Source organism: Nipponia nippon, unplaced genomic scaffold, assembly GCF_047370975.1.
Source record: "Nipponia nippon isolate SJK-2023a ecotype South Korea unplaced genomic scaffold, ASM4737097v1 scaffold_6, whole genome shotgun sequence".
Taxonomy (NCBI): domain Eukaryota; kingdom Metazoa; phylum Chordata; class Aves; order Pelecaniformes; family Threskiornithidae; genus Nipponia; species Nipponia nippon.
This window is the reverse complement of record NW_028262380.1, coordinates 14486098-14504141: the sequence shown is the minus strand read 5'-3', so window position 1 is coordinate 14504141 and position 18044 is coordinate 14486098. Positions and strand designations below refer to the sequence as shown.

Genomic DNA, 18044 nt, shown 5'->3' with positions numbered 1-18044 from the left:
CTTGGTTATTCATCTTATGTGTTTTTGTGTGGAAGTACAGCAGCAATTTTAAGAAGCTTGGATGGCTGCTGAGACCTACTGAGGTTCTGTCACCACAGCCTCATGACTTTCTCTGAAAAAGGCTGGAGAATCTGAAAAGTAGACAGACATAAAGAAGACTGCAGAACTAGTTTGAAATCCTAATAGCAGTGCTGTCCAGTGAGTCTCAAGTGAAACCATACAGGCCAAATCTAGAAGGAAAATCTGATTTAGTTATTACTCTGTTTTTCTGATTCACACAGAAGCAGGAAGCATTAAAACACCCTGAAACAGACATGTAACATCTAAGACAGTGCTCAAACTTAAATAAAAATCTATTTTCTTGGCTGATGGCCACATCACATTTCCTTGTTTCTGTTTTCTGTTGAGATCAGTGAGAACGAAGCTAGATGTCTCAAAATGCTCCTTGTGTTACAAATATGGCTTTACTGTGCACCTCCTAATGCCTTAGTAGTCATGTTCTGGTTTTGGCTATTGCCAGACAGTCCAAATAAATCAGTGGGAATCAGCTAGAGAAGGACAATGTCTGGATTTAGCTCTGGATGCTTATCAACTTCTTCCAATTTTTTTGAATTGAAAGGCCCCTAATTGTTTTTTATGATATAAAGCATGTGTATGCCCTTGCTTTTACCACGTTGGATCGGATATTTGTTCTTGGAGATACAAAGTTTTTTCAGGTAATGGTTATTGAGTGTATTTGGACTAGTCATATATACATGCTATAAATATTCCTCAGCTGTGGTAAGAACAACAGATATCAGGTCTATGTAGAATCCACCCAATATACATATTGCCTCTTGAGCTAGATGTAATTTACACTTGAACAAATGATGGGTAACGTGAGAATATTTTATATTATCAAAACTATAAATGGAAGAGTAGAAATTTTGTGTTCTTGTGTGATGTTGTAATTCAAACATATAAGAATTGTATTGATGTAACAGTTCATTTGGGTTTTTTTGGTTCAAATCACTGTACCACTCATGAATAATGCCACAGAAGTGAATGCATATAGAAGACTTCATTGTTTTAACAAATATCATTATGTACATAATACTGGTTAGTTTGTGCAAACAAGAATAATATGCATTTCCACTAAAACTATCCAGTGGTTTTGCAGTATGGTTGTAAAAACCCAATAGCCTGTGATGTGCATATTGTCCCCAAAGTATACTTTATCCTCGGGAAGCAGTGGAGCAAGAAATATTTATTTTATCTTTCTCTATAAAGTTTTATATCAAACGTTTGCTCTATCAGCGCTCATGCCGTTGAAAAGATGTGCCTGAGAAATGGTGTGGTCTGAAGTGGGAGCCAAGTTCTTCTCTCAGCTCTGTGGCAACTTGATACGTGGGATTGGAGTCAATCACCTACTGATTTCTGTACCTCCACTTCCACAGCAGTGTACACTTTTCACACTTTGAAAATGGCTTCCAGTCTTTATAGTGCTTTTATAAAGCACTATTACCTGAATTGGCTGTCACTACTCTCTTGATTACTTGTGCATCTAAGCACTAAACTACCTCCTATGCCTAATTTTACAGCTGCTTAGAGGTGTAATGATTCATGTTTCTACAGACAGGGGCAGAAGATACTGAAGCACTTAGCTAAGGTCACATGAGAAGGCTATGGCAGAAGAGGGACTCCTGTGTCCAAGTTGGTGACAAACTACTGTACCATCCTTCTAGATATTCCTGATACTTTTTGAGCATACTAATGTATTTGATCAAGTACCTGTAATGGTTAGGACCACATTTTTTTACTTTTTCAGGCAAGCGGGGTGCAACCTTTCATTCAGCTTGTGAATCCCATTACTGTCACCCAAGCTTTTCTTAGTTCAAGAGCCAACTACTGGAAAATGCTCTACATGGGGCTACTTCAAAACCATGAAAATAATCAAAGTAAGGTATACTTGCACTTAAAGTTATTAATAGAGACTTGAAGCTGTGCAATGGAATTAATTTAGGATTTATTTGACTGTGACTAAACTGAAAGAAACAAAATAATTTATATGTATATATAGCTCATTACTGAAATTAACAGGCATCAGTCACTCTAATACTGTATCAGGCAACAGATGCCATAAATGCTGATCTATTTTCTCCCTTAGTTAGCCAAATATCTGTTTTATTCCATAATCCTTCTCAGTTTTGAATTAATGGTGACTTTTTTAGGGATGAAGGTGGGAGATTATAATACTTCTTGATTTTTCCAACTTGATGAAAATCAGTGAAACTGAAAGGAAACTCCCTCATACTGTTGTTAATGCTCACAGTTTCATTCTGTGAATTTGCCTGTATGAAAAATTAACTGAAGACAATATAAACTAATTTTGATTTCTGAAAAATGTCCATACTCTAAGACTCCAATTCAGAGCTGATTTCTAAGATCTCCAAAGTATGGTGTGGTAGTAAAATGAAAGAAGTGCTCAAAAAGTTGGAAAACATTTTTTTTTCCTCTTGAGTAAAAGATACCAAGAAAGCTATTTTCAAAAGAGTAATAGTCATATTACTGTTATTGAAGAGTGTCCTTCTGCCAGCCACACCATTATCTCAGTAGGGCTTTGCGCTACAAAAATGTCATTAGCTACAACATCAGGCTCCACAAGAGTTAGACATGTCATGTTTTAGAGGACAAGAATATGATACTTGTGATATTCTCGTTGCAGAGAGGAAATGGCAGTATCTGATCTTGATGATATTTTAAACGTTGGAAATACTAGAGGTCATGGTGAGCTGTAATTCTTCTCAGAATAAGTGGCGACCCCATGGTGTTGAATTTTCACCAAAAGGGAGAAAAAGCACATACAGAACCTAAAAAAAAAAAAAAAAAGGTGGTGAACAAAATAAACAAAAAATTTTGAGAGTGTGAGATTAAAAACACCTGAGGAAAACACCTGAAGAGAATGACTACTGTAGTAATAAGGTGGCAGTGAACTTAGCTTAACCGTTCACTGTTTATCAGGGCTGTGATGCTAATGTGATGCCTGTGTGGCTGATCTGTTGTTGGCAGGACTGTTGCTTAAAGCATCTTAGTTTTACTCAGCTGAATTTGGTATTGGTCTCCACTGCAAAGGTATCCCTTTTACTATCCTTTCCTAACATCCCAAGGGAGGAACTTGCCCAGTTTCTGAATCTACAATGTTGTGAGTATGTTTGAATGACCAAAAGAGACCAAGTTCTCTCACCTTATTGAATTAACCCTTTCCAGAAGACCACACTAGCTGCAAGCCTAGCTCATTTCAAATGTAAGCTCAGTTGTGTTTACATACTTCCACAGTCACTTAAAATTCTTTTTTCTTGCACAAAATGTGTTGCAATCATTGTACCTTAGTTTAAGAACAGGCTTATGGGACAGTGAGCTATAGAAAGAAAACGCCGTTTTTTCTTAGTGAAGATCTGAAAGTGTAACATCCCATTTTCTATTCGTTAAACATAAAAATTGAGAAAATTTGATCAATTGTTGTGGATGTGTTTTTTTAACCACTTATTTGACTTGCTAATAATCCTTCTCAAATTCCATGGTCTAAATGCCTCAATTAATCATTTCTTTCTCACAGAAGTTCAATTTACAATTAAATCCAATTAAAAAAAAAGTTGTTCTAGTAATTCAGAGGGATAAACACCATTGAAAAAGGAAGTATAGAGAAATGGAATAGAAATTTTATGGATAATAAAAAATGTCCTTCTCATGGCTAAAAACAAATGCTTAATCTTAGTTTTACAAAAACAAAATAATTCATCAAACTGATGTATTTCGAAAGCAGAGAGGCTTCAGGACACTAATATAGTCAAGTCTTACCGAAATGTGACTTGACTGAAATTTAGATAATTACAGACTGTTTCAACAGTTTTCCAGTTGTTTTTGGGAACCGGCCTCAGCTGAATGACTGCAAGGTAAAGAACAAACTCAAAGTAAGCTTTCTTTAAGGAAAGTGTTTCTTAAAAAGCAGTAATACAAACAGGAAACACCAGAAAGTTTGAAAGCAAGGGAGTGTGTGGAGAACTGCTAGTGTACAACAACAAGATGTCTCCAACAGCCTGGGTGCTAAAACCAGAAGGCAGCGCGAGGGTCGCTAGAACCCAGGGCGGGATGGTACCTGGAGTGAAGGCGAGGGAGGGAGCCTGGGGAGACAGGGGGGCCTTGCCTCAGCCCCGTTCCCGCAGGCTGTGAAGCCTCTTATTCCCTCCCACACACCTACTGCCTGGGGGACAGTCCTGGTATCACCTCTCTTGGTTTGACTGGTCGCTGGGTGTAATTTTCCAACTAGCAAAACTACTAACCACTTGTGCTTTGGGAAAGAAACTTGGGAGGGAGCTAAAAGATAACGAACTGTGGAAAACTAATGGCTCTAACCTTGAAGAAGAGCTAACAAGCTGATAAAAGGGAACATCTTGGCACCAAAGGCTGGACGGTGGCCAGAGAAGATAAAACTGCAGAAACTGGGTGAAACGTAGATGCGGCAAGGGGAGATCACGACCACCGACTCAATTCAGGACCAAGAAGACTTGCCCCCCCCACCTGAGAGGAATGTGCATGCTCATTTACATAGCAAGCAAGGCTAATTTAAATACAGTAGACCAATAGTGTATGAAATGTTAATCACTACTCAGTAAGTGTAAATTTAGGTGGGTTTATACTGATCACGTAGCCTATAAATGTGATGTAGTTTGTATGACGGTGTGCTTGTGCGTGCTGGATTTGTGGAATTATCACCAAGCACCCTGCGCAGAATCGACATCTCTGTAGGAACCTTCACTTCTCCTCGCTCTTCTCCTTTTTCCCACTGAATACCCCTGTTGGCTGGACCAACGCTGGATCCAGGACTGGTGATTCTCCTCTTCTTCCCTCTTTCTCTCTCCCCCTCTCTCTTTTTCACTTTTCCTAAGGTAATTAAGTCGTCAAGGTTGATAAATGGTAGTTAAGTGTACTGCACAGCCTACCTTGATTTTCCATAAAGCCGCATAGCTTAGCCGCATAGCTGGGGTAGATACAATCATGAGAGGGTTGGTGGGTATCAAATACTTGTACTCCATCTCTGTCTCTATAAACACTTTCTACTGAAGCTAGTGTTTGTGTACAGACCTTGAGTGTTGGCCCACCTTAATCCACACCGAGAGGATTTGCAAACCTTAGTCACTCCTCCCCTTTCCTCCCCAGGTGGGACGTGACAGAGTGACACAGACAACACCAGCATGCTGGAGGGCAACTACTGAATTTTCCCTATCAAAGAAATGAATGAGATTAACACATTGTTTTGCACCTTTTCAATGCTGTGTTGAATTCCTACTTAAACTTAAGGATCAACTTAAAAATCTCAGTCATTAAGCTCTCAAATCCCCTGTTCAGGGGCATGTGCCTGGGAGGGATGACCTGTAGGAACAAGATTTAAGTTGATGTAAGTCTGTGTGGAAGGTGGTTTTGCTAAACTGACCATCTTGTCCATCACACCAATATTGAGCAGCAGGAACTATAAGACAGTGCCCCACTGGTAAAATCTGTGGGCAGAGACCAGCTGCAGGTCATTGACGGACAATCTTGCTTCTCAAACATCTGGGTAACCCTAACTCTTATGTGATTCAGCACAAAATTTGTTTTCCAATTTCCAAGCAGCTTATAAATCCTTTGCAAGGTTATACATTTTCATTTCAGTATCCGAATCCTAAAACTGCTATATCCAGAATTACCATCTTTGTTTGCTAAAGACTAGAGTCTGCTGCTTTCAGCTCTATCAGCTCTGGATTTGATTTGGTGTCCAGCAATTACCAGGAAGGTGGTTGCTATAGCTGCACTAATGAGAGGAGCAGTCATGTTTCCTTGAAGACAATGTAAGCAAGCATAAATAAACAAATGCTTAAATATAAGTGGCATTAATAGCGTAAATGAGATATTACTGGAACAGGGAAAATAAGATTTTAGCCCTTTTCAGTGGCTTGATATCAAACTTGCAACTTCCTACTCAGTGCTTAGCTTGAGCTGATACAACTTTTTTGACAGATATCTAAAGTAGTATTAGTTTTATAGGATTTTCTTCTTCATCATGATGTGAGTCACATTTTTATTGTATTTGTCCTTGTTACCACATTTTTCCATTGACAGTCTGTCTCCATAATTTTGCTGATTCCTGTTAGGCCAATAATGGGCACATAGATGGAGGTACATGACCAAAGCTAGGAATGTAAGAAAGTTTTAATTAAAAAAAATCCTGTTAAGTTGCACTGAATTTTGCCAACTCTGGTTCACTGAGTTTAGCTTTAAGTGTAATTCTTTTCTGACAAGGGACTGTAAAAACTGCATCACACATTGTCATGTTTGTGTTTCAGTGGCTCCGTATCAATTTTGTTCAGGATGTTATTGGGTTTTTTTTAAACTACCAGACCTACCAATGAACCAGAGATTTGAAGGTCTTGCTGTGTTCAGTCTCATGCAACACCCACAATAATGACATTTCTGAGAAATGAAATCTCTCACTCACCTTCACAGCAAACCACTTCAGTGTCTAGGGCAGACTGTGCTGTCAGATTTTCATGAAGGGGGAGTAAATCCATTCTACTGCCAAGCTAAAATGAAATCTCCCAAAACAAACTTATGCTACATCTATGAAATAGTCTTACAATATTAACATTACATATTGTATTAAGGTGGCAAAGTTCAGAGGAGCTGATGCTGCTAGCTCATCATGGGACAAACTTCCATTGCTGTAACAGAATATGGGAATTATCCTGCAGAGTGATTACTGTAACAATATTATTGTTATATTACTACATGTCTATAAGCAGACGGTGTTACTTACCTGAATTATTCAGTACCCTTTTACTAGATCCTAATCTTTCTGGAAAATGCTGAGCAGTTTTTGCTAATGGCTGTATAATGCTAACTTACTCTCTTGTTACTTGGGTAGGACAGAGGTATGTTTCTTTCTGGAGATATTAGGCACTGCAGGCATTGGACCAAGATGGGTTGATGAATAAAATGAACAGAGCATATTTTAAAGCAAACCTCCTCTTTGCTAGATATTAAATATGTTTGGTGTTTTAAGAGAAAAAGTAAATACCACATCGTAAAATTATATTTCTTGGAAACACTGTCATTACTTTTCTTATCTGATTTCTGGTTCTGACTTAGCACTCTACAAACTATTTTCCTTTTCTTCTCTCCTTTATTTTGCAGTTAACTTTGACCACTTTCAAATATTGCGGGCTATTGGGAAAGGGAGTTTTGGAAAGGTAAGAATCAATTTATTTTTAACAGTTAAAAATCTAATAGAGAATTCCTTTGTGTATTTCTGTGTGACTTGATTAGACTAGGATAAAGAAACATAGGTTTTGTAGCCTTTTGCTTCTTAAAGACATCTGATCATCAGTATGAACTGACTTATTATTTTTATTTTATTTTTATTAAAATATATTCACTAAAATTGGGTAAAAATTATTATAATAATTAAGTCTTCTCAATGGGGATTAGCAAAATTTAGAAATCAGTCCCCAAAACAAAAACAAACAAAAAAGTAGGAGCAGACTACTTTTTTAGACAGTCCACTAGAGTGATCTTGTTCTTAAATCTCTGGACTTATTCATGCCTTTAAAATAATTGTGGTATTTTAAAGACACTTTGCATAGATTCAATACACTTGGGACTGTATAAACTGACATACACTGTAATTATGATCATTGAGTAAATGTTTGTTCAATTCAACAGGCTTTTCCTGAAACAGAGAAGATGAATGGTTTGTTTACACATGACTAGATGACCTTTCTTTCCTATAATAAAGATTATAACAAGGTTTTAAATTTTAATATGGGTAAATACAAGGCCATGCAGTCAGAGAAAATCATGTTATAAAAATATTAGAAACCATTAATCACGGGAATACATTTGAAGGTAAAATATAAATTCAGTAACTGATCAAGCAATAGCTATCTAGATTTGATTTCAATGATTCTTGCATATATGCCAGCTGAGTGCCAGTGAGCTTCTCCTGCAGTTATTCATTAAGCACATACACAGGATTTTGCTGGCTCTTCACCTTCCATGCAGCAAAATGACTTTCATTTTACAGACGCCTGAAATACTTCTTGCAGAACAGCATGGTCCTTCATGGCATGGTCCTTATTCAGTTCAGTAGTTTCCAAGAGAAACCCTCTTTGAGGTCAATAGGAGAATATGTTGCTAGTGCAAAATGGTATTCAAGAATCCCTTAAAAATCAGGGTAGCTGGAGATCTATGCTTGTGTATTATCACAATATACTGATGGAATATCATGTCAAACTACATAGAGGTCCAGAAGTGCAAGTTAGTTCCAGGATAAGCAGTTACAGACATATCCAAATTATGCTGACCATCGCAAAGATCACCTGCACCGCTACTTCTTCAGAGCTTACCCGTTTACACCTCTACTGTTTCTGCCCTTTCAAAGGGGCCCTCACCCTTCCACATCATGCAGGAAAATAAAACAAGCCTATGTGCTTTTTGAAGGCTTGTTGGTTGATTTCTAGAAACATCTATTTTTCTTACAGGTTCCTATAGCTGCAGTGTTCTTGTGAATCTGCTTTGGCGATATGTATGGGTGAGAATAGAGTTTACCTACTCTAAAGATGTTTAATGCAAAAAAGACTCATGCATTAGTCCCCTCTAAACTTAAATCCTTATTTTGTAGCTGTCAATGCAACAGAAGAGTCCTTGGTGTAACAGGCTTATTTTTCCCAAATGAATGCAAGCTTCTGACCAATCACCTTGTTTTTCCTTCCACAGACAGGGAAAGAAAAAAAAAAAACCATTTTAAAATTACCTATTATACCATAGCCAAAAGCACAACATGGTAAATCAGTCACCGTTTCAAGTGTCTTTCTCTGTGAGTCAGTCTTGCCTTTATCATTCATTTAGATGGCAACTTTTCCTATTACTGTCCTTCTGGAAGTGCCTGGCAGCGGAAAATGTCAACAAATGATGCAAGACCTCTAATCTCTATTGACTTGCTGTTTACTGTTTGGGGTCTATTGTGCTCTAGCATCCTACAACACGTAACACCATCTTGGGTATCACACCTTCCTTAAACTGCTTTCTTCCTTTACGGCTGCTCTGTGGCCTTTTTTGTTTTCTGAGATGTAGGATGTTTTAAGACATGCTCTACTTTTTTATTTTATTGCTGTTGGTACAATTGCGTATGCGTGTGCTCTCTCTCTCAATATTTCTTAAATTACTGTGGTTGCTACAGCAACCTTAGGCCTCTGCTGGATATTGCTGCAGGAGGTATCTGATATGGCAGAGACTCCACACAGCTCAGCTCACTCTTGTGCACAGAGCTCAAGGTGATCCTCAGCACCTCACCTCCTCCATGGGGGTTGACTGCTTCAGCAGCTACGCTCTGTCCCTCCCAGCTGGCTTCAGAAAGCAGTTCCCTGCATTTTCCTTTGGCATTTTCAATTCACAGTAGCAATATTTGCTGTTACAGGAATTCCTAGGCTATTTGGTATCGAATGCTTTTATATCTCAAGTGCTTGTCTTCTCTGTGAAGTGTCCACCGGTTTGAAGCAACTGCCTCAGTACATGCTGTTTCTTAGGGACATGTTAAGAGCAGGTGCAGTCTTGTATGCACTGTAGCAGCTTCCCCAGAAAAAGTGAAGATACATTACAGCAGTTGTGAGGAGTATAGGGAATGGGTGTGAAAAACAAGGAGCACGCTCCTGTTTCTGGAAACAATGAGGCTCGCTTCTCTGTGCTTGGAAAGGTGTCCTTTCAGAGCTCAGGTTGCACCCTGGTAAAGGACAGATGAAGAAGGTGAGCTCCCAGCCTGCGTAGGAACATTGCAGCCACAGCTTCTGTGTAAGTCAACAGTTCTTTTGTTCAAGCCAAGTGATGTCCAAGCTGTGGCAGACTGGTGTGTGACCACTCGCTGAACACTTGTTCCCCCTCCTGGGCACATGTATACCTACCTGGTGTATATATCTGTACATACAGACACTGGTACAGACCTATGAGCTGCTGCAAGGTGACAGTGGTACCCAAGCAAGGTATGTGGCACTCCTCCGAAGGTAGCCTTGCTGGCCTCAGTGGCCTTGCTTTGCTAGGCAGATGAAGGTAGCTCTTTGCTTATGCTTTGGTGTCCTCACATGTAACAGGAAACATTGATTTTTTTTTTTTTTTTTTTTAAAGACCATTAAGCTAGTTATGCTTGGCATGTTCCAGCTATTAGTATTTCCAAATCCATTTGAAGTGGGCCAGGTCAGAAATTTTGTTCAAACAGCTTTTATTCATATATTAAATATTTCCCTTCTAAGTCAATTCAGAAGTAGACACTTTAAAATATTCAAACAAAAAATGCTCGACACTGGCTTAAGTATTTATTTCTTTATGCCATGTGAGAGCTTAAAAATGCTCTCTCATGTTTAATCTGGCTAAATTTTTCCATTTTGCTATAAGTAGAGCCATCATTCTTATCAAACAAAATATTGCAAAAAATGACATATTTGAAGATCATCCAATAAGTACAAAACTGACTAGGAGTGAAATAAAAGAATTATCATTGTTCTTTACTGCAACAGTAACCATATAATTGCAGGCTTACTGCCAGAAAATAATTTGTATTCATGTGAAACAGCTAGTTTTCAGGAATATTATAGTACCAATTTTCTTCAAGTTCTTTGTTCATGAGAGCAGGTATATTGAACAATCTGACCTCCTTAAATTAAATTTGAATTATGATATAAATGTACAGCCTCTTTCTCCTACTTTCTAAGATGCTGACACACAGGACTTAGTTCTAATTAATTTGGTTGTATAAAACAGTGACTTCCTCTGCTGAAGTAATTGAAATTACACTGGTGTAAAACAGATGGGAGCCCAGAATCACGTCTGCACTGATCAAGGGTACTTTACTAAATAATATGCAAAGCATTTCAGAAAAAATATGCTGCTATCCTAAAAGCAACATAATGCACAACTGCAGAATATTAATATTGTTTGACAGTATAAACACCTGGTTTTTTAGCTTGAGTTAATATGAAAGGAGACTAAGCAGATGCTTGGTCCCTGCTCCAGCTGTTGTAGTTTGCTCAGGGGAATCTGGGAATGAATGCCCCTGTTTCAAGGAAATTCCCTGGCAGTGTAAAGCCAAACTTATGACATCCATTCTCCAGCCTCTTTGTGTAAATCTTTCCAATTCTGCCTGTAGGCTGAGACCATGAGCATTAATTTTTCAGAGTATGTAGGTAAGAACAGACAAGGTAGCAGTATTTCAGGCACATGCTTCATAGCAGATTTGTTAATTCCCACACTGAGTGTGAAACATATAGCTGATTTCTGTCTTGTAGCTCCCTACATCTAGATGAGTGTCTTCTGCCCATGCAGTGCCACAGACCCTCTCCTGGGCTGTGATTACTCATGGCAGCTATAGGTGCCCCATCTGATGTACTAACCTGACATACTTGATACATAAGATAGTGACACAGGAGCAAGGCTGAGGTGTGCACTCCCACTGCTAGCTCTCCACTATCAGGGACCTTGCACACAGGAACTTTCTCTGGCTGCACGTCTTCTTTTTTATGACCTGTCATGAAACCGTATCATGAGGTAGTTTGAGAAGTCTAAGTACTTAAGTACCAAACGCAGACTAAAATGGCTTTATTGAGAGTAAGTGCTCCCACTCCCTGCTGTTCTCTCTAGACCAAGGACATGGCAGCTAGAAGTCATTTGAAGTTAGTGGGAGACAGGAGAAATCTGGGGTTTGCAGCAAGTCAGACTTTTCAGCCATCCCCATCTTTTGCTCTGGGAAGAGCTTCTCTGAAGCTACCTATGGCTTCTCAGCCTACACAGCATTATGCAGCTTTCTGCAGAAAACCATTAGCAAATTCTGCCCCAGTTTTACTCAGCATAACTCTCTCACTTCACTTACCTGGGTCTGCAATAGCCCATAGGGCATTTTGTCACCCATAGCAGTCTTAGTGGCTGTGTGACCTATTAATCTGCAGATCAGACTGCATCTGTAGGTGCTCTATTTTTTGCATGTGAAATCAGAGGAAATCCAAGAAGGTAGCTTAGAAGTGGACCATAGCATATGTTGCTCCTGAAAAATGAAGTTTAGCCCTGCAGTCATAATCTATTAGTTTTCTTTCCCTGGTGCTGAAGGAAAGTGGCTCCAAGTCACACTCTGGTCAAATTTCTTTTAACCTGATAGTTTTGAAGGCAATTCATTGTTACCTTCTCCCAGATACAAAAAAGATGCAACCCTGCGATAGCAGCTAAGACATGTAGAAAAACCCTGTTTAAAAGGGAATATTTTCACAGGAGACTTTTTAAAAATAAGCACCATATAACTCCAAAGAAAATTAATGGGGATTCATATTGGTTACCTTTAAACATGTGCAGCATAAATGCCTACATCCAAGCTAGTCATCTCTAGTCTCTTCAGGGGAACTTTAAAAGAGAAGCCATCCCTCTAGAGATGGTCCCCTGGGCTTATTTAGGCCCATACCTTAGGTGGAGACAAATGTGCCTGTCCCTATCTGCTGACTATGAAGCTGGATAATTGTTGGGTTCGTGACACACATATTTGGTTTGAGGCATCATCTATAGAGACTGCTGAAGCAGTGATATCAGTCTGAGCAGGGCACTCTCTGGGCTTTGGTAAATGATATTCACAGAAAAAGTGAAAGAGGATGTTTTAGTGATGTAAGCATGACAGGCTTCCGTACTGATACATGTAAATAAGGCAATTCTGCACAGACTTCCACAGTAATGAGTCATCACAGGATTTGTTTGTTGAGGTGCCAGAGCACCTGTTTGTCACTATTTTAAAATGCCTCCTTTGGAAAGAATTTAAACCATAAACAAAAAACCCCAATTTAAACATATCCCATTAAGACTGCACATGTGAGGGGAGCTCAAGGGCTTTTCCTTTCTTTCCTGCAGTAGTGGAAAAGTTTCAGCCCATTGACATCCTGCTCAGAAGAAGAGCTGACAGCCAGCAGGTGGAAATGCCAGGGAGGATCTCCACGACGATTCAACACTGTCATAGCAATGTCAGGTGTTTTTCACAATAACATCAATGTGGATGCAGCTTGTGTTTCCTGATTTTTAGTAGGAAGTAGCTTTAGTATATTCATTAAAATCCTATAAAACCACGTTAAAAGATGTGCGTAGGTACACATTACTAGAAAATGTTTACTATCATGCTGCTTTAAAGGTGAATGCTAGGCAAGCTGCTACTAACAACAGAAGGTCTCTTTCAACTGTGTTGAATACCCTTGTCTTTACTGGCAGGTAAGAGAACTGAGTGCCTTCTGGAGTCACACCAGTGTTTCAAAACCTGTTTACATTACATGTTTAGGTGCTGTATACAATCCTAGTTTGCCGCGTTGGTCAAACCTGTAACTGTCAGCTGAGTAAAACCCCATTTTCTCAGCAGTCTTGCTAGTCAATGGTTTAATAGGGAGGCTTTTTATGTAATGGAATAGGAGACTTCTGCAAACACCTCAGTCTTGGCCAAGTTTCATATGAAAATCATGCTGCAAATTCATGTAAGGGAATGAACTTCTGGACTTAGGTTCTGAGCCAAAATCCATAGATGTTGTACTTTGTAATGTGTTTCACTAAATTGGAGTGTCCCCATAATCTCAAACAGGATGTCAAGAATTGCCCCTGCAAATTCTGCTTATACTTTTGAAGAACCTGTGGAATCTTGAACAACTAATTTCCATCCCTCCATTTCAGTTCAACAGTACCTGCTACCTCTTCTTCCCCCAAAAGGTCAACCCCAATTCCCTGTTGTTCCACAGCCCCCATGTAAGTGTGAACCTTTAGTTATCTTAAGGACATCACCAACATTCAGACTTTCCATAACAGCCCAAGGAGCAAAATCACACAAAACTTGGATACTCACCATTGTGCAACATTGATGGACTCAAGACAGAACATTACCATCCATGTTTTACTTAATTAGCAGAACATCTCCTGATATTAGGAAAGGTAATTAGAAACTCTGCTTAATCACACCTTATAATTATAGGTTAAAAGTACTCTATTAACTCCTCTCTTTGGAGTAGATTTGAGCTCAAGGACACGCTTCATGGAAATAGAGTTGCAGGGAAATACATGTGGTTTGGGTTCACTGGCCCAGTTCCTCTTGGAGGGACCGTAAAAAGGTAGAGGAAGTAAAATCTGCTGATGGTACACTCCTGGAGCCTTTCCTCTGTGATTAAGAAACAAGTGACCACACAGTAGGTCACTCTAGGGTCCTCACCCTGGTGCTGGTGGTTCGTCACCAGGTCCAGAATCCAGATGACACCTTGTTAAAGTCAGAGGTTTCAGCTGTGGGAAGTTGTCTTAGTTTCTCCAGATCATTTCTGAATTTTGAGCATTCAAGTTCCTTAAAATACAAGTCAAAACCAAAGGATTTATTTTCAGTTGGCACCATGTTGTAATCTGATCTCTGAGCACTACTTTTATGTGTGTGTACTATGTGTGCATACTATAATTTTATGTGTGTATAATATGGGAGTGTGTATGTGTGCATGTGTGTGTGCATAAATATACATATAAAATAATAGTACAAAGTGAATCCAGAATACCCTTGAATTTAGATAATACAAAGTTGTGATTGGGGAGGAGTGGCTTGGGGAGGAGCAGCTAGAGAGCTGCTTGGCAGAAAAGGACCTGGGAGTGTTGGTTGACAGCCGCCTGAACATGAGCCAGCAGTGTGCCCAGGTGGCCAAGAGGGCCAATGGCATCCTGGCCTGTATCAAGAATAGTGTGGCCAGCAGTACCAGGGAGGTGACAGTGCCCCTGTACTCGGCACTGGTGGGGCCGCACCTCGAGTACTGTGTTCAGTTTTGGGCCCCTCACTGCAAGAAGGACATCAAGGTGCTGGAGCGTGTCCGAAGCTGTGCCAGGGGAAGTTTAGGCTAATATTAAGAAAAACTTCTTCACCGAAAGGGCAGTCAGGCATTGGACCAGGCTGCCCAGGGAAGTGGTTGAGTCTCCGTCCCTGGAGGTATTTAAAAGACGGGTAGACGTGGTGCTTAGGGACATGGTTTAGTGGTGGACTTGGCAGTGCTAGGTTAATGGTTGGACTTGATGATCTTAAGGGTCTTTTCCAACCTTAACGATTCCATGATCTAAATCAGATGCTTCCAATACACAGTCTGTATATGTCCTGATGATGAAAAATTCTGATTGGAGCCTATGGCTGTATCAGTAATATAAATGTTGTACCAAAATAGTATTTTCAACTAATGTTCTCTTGGCTGTGAAGACACACTAGGAGTGTCACTTAAAAAAGTCCTACTCAATTAACAGGAAAAACCTTTCAGAGCAAGTCTGCTGAAGATATAGTTTTCCTCTATGTGTGTATGTCAGGCTGTTATGAGGATGAGATTTACACCAGCTTTGGGGATGAGACACCGAACAATCTTATATTTCTGTGTTGCCAGTAATCATATTTAAAATGATAGTTCTTAGATGTGGTGCTGGTGACAGTCTCCAGCTCCATTTACAAGGTAAACTGCCATGACAAAAAACAATCCAGGCCTTACACGGGAGTTCTCTTGACTAAGATTTTCTTCTGGCATTTACAAAATTATTTGACTTTTTTCAAAAAACAAAAACAAAGTTAAAGCAAAGAAATTTACCACAAAAACTAAATCATTGTAATGGTCTCTTGTGACTACAAAAATATTATGGTGAATATCTGTACAAAAATTCTTTTTCTTTTCAACAGTGATTAAGCGAGCATAATTCTGATATTTAGATGAAATATTGAGCCTTGTGAAAGTAGCCTATGTTTATGATGCAGTAATCAAGATATGTGTATTGACTTGCAGGAACCATTTTCCTAGGCAGGAGGCAGTAATTTCCGTGACTAATGAAATAGCCTGCAATTCGAGCAATTGGAGTGTATTTGTCCCAGCTTTACTGTGTAACTTCTGAAAGTTATGCCAGTATGGTCCCCATTTCTTCTTATGAGAGGGTGGGATATTCTTTTGTTAATCTATTTGTCAATCTGTTACAAAGAATCATGCATAGCTGTAATGTGGACTTTTTGAAGATGTTCCTAGGTTGTGTTATCCAGACCTGGATTATTGTAATATCATAAAAGGCTCCTTTTTTTCAAAGTCACAACTGAGTTTCCTTTGTGTAGGTGTCAAACTTTGTCTTTTACTCTGCTGTCAATTAGGTGTGCATTGTACAGAAGAGAGACACCAAGAAAATGTATGCCATGAAATATATGAATAAACAGAAGTGCATTGAGAGAGATGAAGTTCGAAATGTTTTTCGGGAGCTACAGATAATGCAAGGCCTTGAGCACCCCTTCCTAGTCAATCTATGGTAAGCAAACCTTTAAAACTCTGTCAAGGATCTCTTGTTTTCTACTTATTGCTGAATCATTTCAAGGTATGAAAGTCTGAAAAGCTTAAAAGTATGAAAAAATTTTTGGTGACCTGTTTTTTTTAGGTATATAGGTTTTGCAGAGGGTTTTATTTTTAATGAATCTTTTAAAGACGCCCTTTTGAATTGGAATATTTAAACGTCACATTTGCCTTTCCATTTCTGGTTTGGTATCTCTCCAGATTGTTACAGCAGTGTTGTGGAAATGTGTTGTTCTGTCCAGCTTCATCGTTTCCTTTTGACTAAACATCTGTTATAAGGCTGTGGAATATTGAACTGAACCATTCAGTTAAAATTTTTTGTAGTTGATTAAGAGAAAGTTCAAAACTCAATTACTTTTAAAAATGGCTGACATGGAACGAGAGAAAAACATCTTTTTGTCACCTGAAATTTCTCTTATCTTCCCAGTGTTAGCCACTGCATACCTCGGTCACATATGAGTGTGAGAAAATGTTGGTCGAGTAATGACTATCTTCAACTACACTACTAATTAAAATATTTGCTGGCTTTTATGTCGTGGTAGTAGTAATGGGATGCAGACTTTTCCTACCTTTTCTAAAAATGACCTATATGACTCAAAAAAAAGGGGACAATAAACCATTGCGATATGAAAATTGTTCAGTTTGTGAGTAGCTTGATTGGCTGCAGATGGTCACAGTGAGAAGAGACCTTCTGTTTTGTGAGTTCTAGCTGTCTTACTAGAGGTCAATGCCTAGCCTACACTCTTTTGCCCATCCTTTAGCTCACTATTGACCTGTAAATGTGAAAAACTTCTTGTTGCTAGCTTAGCATCTTTCATGAACTAAAAGCCAAAGTATTTTCTTTCTTGAGCTAACACAGCTTTAGTATAATTGCACCCACTTATACCAGCAAAGGATTTGATCCCAAAATTCATTCAAAAAGGACCTAATGGTATAGACATATGTCTCAAGTGCTCTCCACTTGACATGAATGATCATACTTGAGCTAACCTAATATCCTGTTGGAGGCTTAAAAAAAATATACAAATATTGTGACTGTAATACAAAACTTTCCCAGTATATTTTACAAGGTTCCAGTAACCTGCATTCTGGTGATTTCTTCACCAAAGGTGTGGTATCTCTGTGCTTAAGAGCCTGTGGATTTTTCTTTCATGCATTTGTCTGATCTCTTTTGAACTCACGCAAGCTTTTGTTCTTTAACAAGGGGCAGCAAAGATTTCCACTGTGTAAATAGACACTGTGCAACTAGACACTGTGCAGAAACAATCATAGGTTAACAAGATCCACAAGATACTTCGGTAAACATAACAATGCCGAAGGACTAAAGATCAAATATTTACTGTGAAACAAAAAGTATGCTAGATTCCAGTTACTGAATTATAATCAGCTAATAAATATTATTTCTTGTTTTCTTTTTTCATGCCAACGATTAAACCTGACATAAGCAATACCTTAAAATGTGTTAGGTGTGATGATGGTTTTTATTTTAAATAATTAATTTACTCTTCTCGTGCTTCTGAGACACAGCCACAAGATCTCAAGACTCAAATATTATGCTATATGTGTATATGAGAAATGTAGAAAATGAAAGAGAGAAGTAGTACTCTAGAATTAACAAAACCTTTCAGGCAAAAAGGACACTATTCA

The 18044-nt window shown here is 38.8% G+C and overlaps 1 protein-coding gene across 3 annotated transcripts in view; it reads left to right on the top strand.

The window, feature by feature from the left end:
• The window catches only part of STK32B (serine/threonine kinase 32B), a 178948-nt gene that overhangs the window by 24123 nt on the left and 136781 nt on the right, over positions 1-18044 (top strand). For all 3 annotated transcript variants that reach the window (XM_087736496.1, XM_087736497.1, XM_087736495.1), the window contains exons 2-3: positions 7207-7262; positions 16205-16356. In XM_087736496.1, the coding sequence (XP_087592622.1) occupies positions 7207-7262; positions 16205-16356 (208 nt within the window). The remainder of the gene's footprint in view (positions 1-7206; positions 7263-16204; positions 16357-18044) is intronic.